The sequence below is a fragment of the Cajanus cajan genome, chromosome 10 (genome assembly GCF_000230855.2).
Source record: "Cajanus cajan strain Asha chromosome 10, NIPB_CcT2T_4, whole genome shotgun sequence".
NCBI classification, from domain to species: domain Eukaryota; kingdom Viridiplantae; phylum Streptophyta; class Magnoliopsida; order Fabales; family Fabaceae; genus Cajanus; species Cajanus cajan.
The window spans coordinates 25,891,698-25,896,055 of record NC_138526.1 but is presented as its reverse complement, the minus strand read 5'-3'; the positions used below and the strand labels follow the sequence as shown (position 1 = coordinate 25,896,055).

At 34.6% G+C, this 4,358-nt stretch overlaps 1 protein-coding gene across 1 annotated transcript; it reads left to right on the top strand.

Moving 5' to 3' along the window:
* The first annotated feature begins 209 nt into the window (after nt 1-209).
* Nucleotides 210-3,287, top strand: LOC109802325 (protein SRG1). The gene is made up of 4 exons (XM_020363642.3): nt 210-535; nt 999-1,246; nt 1,710-2,034; nt 2,507-3,287. The coding sequence occupies exons 1-4, from the start codon at nt 281-283 to the stop codon at nt 2,744-2,746; spliced, it is 1,068 nt and encodes a 355-aa protein (XP_020219231.1). The 5' UTR covers nt 210-280; the 3' UTR covers nt 2,747-3,287.
* The last annotated feature ends 1,071 nt before the right edge of the window (nt 3,288-4,358 follow it).

Sequence of the window (4,358 nt, the reverse complement as noted above, 5' to 3'; positions counted from 1 at the left end):
AATACAAAATTCACAAAAAAGTTACATGTAATAAGAGAAATTCTAGTAATGTCTCTATTTATTTCTTTTATCAAATCATATCAATAAGTTTTTTTTTTCATTTGTCACGAGATTTTTTTTTTCTTAAAATAAAATGAACACAATAACCAGAAAAGACAAAAAGACACAATGTTAACCCAAAACTTAATTTGTTCAAAAGGGACTTAAAAGTTACAATACGGTGGTGAGTTGGCATATTTATCTTCTCCTTCGACTGTAACAAAGGGAAGGACCTTAGGCAATGGATTCAACACCAGCGAACCTGAAATCATCACTTTCAGTTCCAAGTGTTCAAGAGTTAGCATCTCAACGGCCAGAGAGAGTGCCAGCAAGGTACATAAGAGATCAAGATGGGGATGACATCATTGCCACCTACCCTTTTGATCCATCTCTTCATGTACCCTTCATAGACATGGCCAAGTTGGTCAACGCAGACACACAACAACACGAGCTTCAAAAGCTTCACCTTGCATGCAAAGACTGGGGTGTTTTTCAGGTACCACATAGACACTAGTTATTAATTCTTGTTTTCAATTACTTCATGTGTGTCAAAATTTTTTATGCTTTTGGGCATTCCTGCTGTGGTAATAGTAAATTCAGAATTTTCTCAAGTTGTTTGTTGTTGTAAAAATTAATTCTCAATTTATGAAGTTGTATGAAATAGCTAGATCGAGCTATATCTATAATGTAACTTGAAGTATTTCTATTTGATTTTATATTTTGAATCTACAATTTCAGTTCTCTAATTTCTTTTCACTTCTGGTTCTTAAAATAATCTGGAAAATATCCTTAATTCGTGGACTTTTATTCTTAGAAAAGTGAACATCAGCCAAAGTTGTGTATTTTTCCCATTTTGGTTGGGTATTAGAAAGCTAATTGAGCTGAAGACATGCTAGAGTTAAGGGAGAGATTAATTATCAAAACATTTTTACTCGATTTTCTTCATTTTTTGCCTGCAGTTGATAAATCATGGTATTCCAAGTACATCTCTTAGGAATATGGGGAATCAAGTTCAAAGATTTTTTGAGCTCCCTTTACAAGAGAAGAAGAGATGGGCACAGAGATCAGGAAGTCTTGAAGGCTATGGCCAAGCATTTGTAACCTCTGCAGACCAAAAGTTGGATTGGAATGACATGATCTTCCTCAAATGCCTCCCCATTCAGAACAGAAAATCGGATTTGTGGCCTCAAAACCCTCCTGAGTTTAGGTACATGATTACTATGTACCCGAAACTGAAGAGCATATTGATGCAAATTAGTGTTAGAATTTTTTTTTTATCAGTCGGAATCAAATGCCAGCACCAAGGTTAAAAATTAAGACTTTATGTATACTACTACAACTTAGGCCAACCCTTGTGGTTCAATTAGTGGTAGAATATTTTGATAAATCAAATAAAGAATTGCCTTAGGTCAGGATATTTATCAGTTTATGACATTATCTGTCAGGAAATGCCTCTACTTAGAGAAAAATTAGCTCTTAGCCAAGAAAATTATTCTATATAATAGCTCCACATTAATATAATGTGCTGGAGAGGATTCGGCAAATATTTTTCTTGTTTCCTTTCTCATATAGTCATATCATTCCTCTCATGTTTTTATTAGGAAAGTGATTCCAATGCAAAATATCTATTCTAATTTTTGTAAGGGTGTCCTTTTGCATTTGGTTATCAGGGAAACATTAGAGATATATTCTGAAGATATAAGGGAAGTTACAATTTCTCTTGTGAAGTTCATTACTATGTCTTTGGGGCTTCAAGACACACAGATATCAGAAAGTTTCCGAGAAGGACTATATGAAATAAGGATGAATTGCTACCCACCCTGTCCAGAGCCTGAAAGGGTACTTGGGATTGTGCCCCATGCTGACAATTCCGGGATCACTCTTTTGCTTGATTGTGCTGATTTTCCAGGGTTGCAGTTCCTCAAAGATAAAAAATGGGTCAATGTTGAACCTATAGAAGGGGCCATTGTTGCAAACATTGGCCAAATTATTGAGGTTAGTACTTAATTGTGACTCGTTAGGCAGCACATTCAACCTCAGATAGATGATTGCAGGTTTGTTACCGATCAATTAAATGGATATAGCAATAGCATTGTTGCATTATATGTGATCTAGAATTGCCATCACATTTTGTGATTTGAAAAATGAGATTTAGTCAAGGAAAAAATTTACACTGATCAGAAATCATTATTCGTATGATTCGTAAGATAGTTATTGTGAAAAATAAAAAACAATAAACTTACCAAACACAACAGTTAGTAACTAGGAGTCTATTTAGATATAAATTAAAAGTGTTTGAGAGGTTTCTCTACTAAAAAAAGTTATTTATTTTCAATAGAAAAATTCTCAAATTTTTTTTTATTTGTATTCAAACAGACTCTAGATGTAACACTTGGAGTGCATACCCTATTTAATCAAAAATTAAAACAAAAAGCTTGAGTGTGTTGGTTGTTTTTCCATTATGCAGGTGATGAGCAATGGGATATACAAAGCACCTGAGCATAGAGCTGTAGTAAATAAGTTGAAGGGGAGGTTTTCAATAGTGACATTCTGCTATCCAAGCCCTCACATGGCTATTGGACCTTCTGACAAGCTTATAGGAGAAGGAAATGCAGCTATATTCAAGAAATTGACACATGCAGAGTATTTCAGCAAGTTTTTCAATAGGGACCTTGATGAATTGTTTATTGATAGTCTGAGAGTATGATCAATGATGTGATTTCTATAGTGCTCTACCAACTGAGCTATATCGCCCCGAACCAAGTCAGTTTGCATGTTTGCAGATGCTGACTGAGATTGCTCACAAGCCTCTAGAATGAACTGATTATGTTTATGATACCAAACTCATAACAGTAGGGCTGCAGCCAGATAGACTGTAGTTTTAGAGTTTTGTAGGCATTCTGTACATATGTGCATGGCATTTGGAAGGAATGAAGTCAAGGTGAAGGGCTACTTTACACGGTTTGGACACATTTTAAGTGCACTGATGGATACACTGTTTGCTTTGGACTGAATGAAAAGATACTATTAGCATGGACTGAATGAAAAAGTGTCAATGTTTGCTTTATGGTTCAACACGTTTTTCCATCAATGAAATGGTCCTTAAATTCAACATAATTCATATGTAAAAGAATCATGAATCAAGAGCTTCTTGATCTTGGTTAAAATTCATATGGATACTTGGTTGATTTTTTATATTGACCAAGGTTGTTATTTCTCGATATATATTGCATTCATTGATTGCTTTCTATAGTTGCTTTGCATCTATAAAAATTTTACTATACCACAGTTTTCACAGCAATATTTAGAACTTGGAACCTGTCTTTGCTGTGCAAATTAAATTACATTGTAAACTCATTCGTATTTAGAATAAAGGCACGCTTAAATTTTCACTTTAAGAAAATCAAACAATTAGTTTATTCAACAAAAAGAAACTCCGGACATAGGAAGAAAAAATATGAATGGAAAAAATAACCAAGTTCTACATCAATATCAATACTAATAATTAAACCAATGACAAGCAAGACAAATTCAATCCAACTTAAATAGTTTCAAGTCATTCAACCCCCATCCCTTCTAATAGGTTTGAAACAATCAAGATCAAAATAAGCTGAGGAATGAAATCATGTATATGACCACATCTTTCATTACCCATATTGAACAGAAAAGCATTGCAGATTCTTTCTTTTTGTGTATCATTACTGTTGTTCGTCTTCACTTGGTTTCTAATAGTCCCCGGGGAGTGATAGCAAACTTTCTCTATACAAAGTACAACGTCCAAAACCAAGTTTGTCAGTGTAGTCACAATACTCAAGCACCTCACCTTTGTAGTTAAGTCTCAACAACATTTTATCGACATTTAATACCAAAATTTCCCCATTTTTTGTCAAACTTATCGGGTAATTTAGAGGGGTCACGCGTGCACGATGAGTGGATAGAACAAATAACTTGATCCAAGATGACTCCACTTTGTATTCCTTCATCACCCACATTTCAAGCTTTCTCCCATCAAATACGGAACTGAAACAAAAACACAGACACTCACCTATTCCCTTCAAAGGATATATTTGTCTCGTAAATGCAATGCCTAAATCACGTGGCACTGGAATCTCTGATAACCTCTTTTCTCTCATATCAAACGCAATAATCACATCAACACGGTTTATCGACTTAACCAACCAATGAAGAGCTCCATTCAAAAACTCTCCGTATCTGAATTCTTCACCATCAAGATAATACAATCATGAAACTCGTGCTCCATGAATTGGTTCTGAGAGAGAAAAAATCAACCACCGTGCGTTGTAGAGCAAATGTTGTAA

Coding starts and splice junctions, on each gene's coding strand:
- LOC109802325 (XM_020363642.3), top strand. CDS start 281: ATGGATTCAACACCAGCGAACCTGAAATCATCACTTTCAGTTCCAAGT. Junction 536..998: donor AAGACTGGGGTGTTTTTCAG/GTACCACATAGA, acceptor TTTTGCCTGCAG/TTGATAAATCATGGTATTCC. Junction 1,247..1,709: donor CAAAACCCTCCTGAGTTTAG/GTACATGATTAC, acceptor TTTGGTTATCAG/GGAAACATTAGAGATATATT.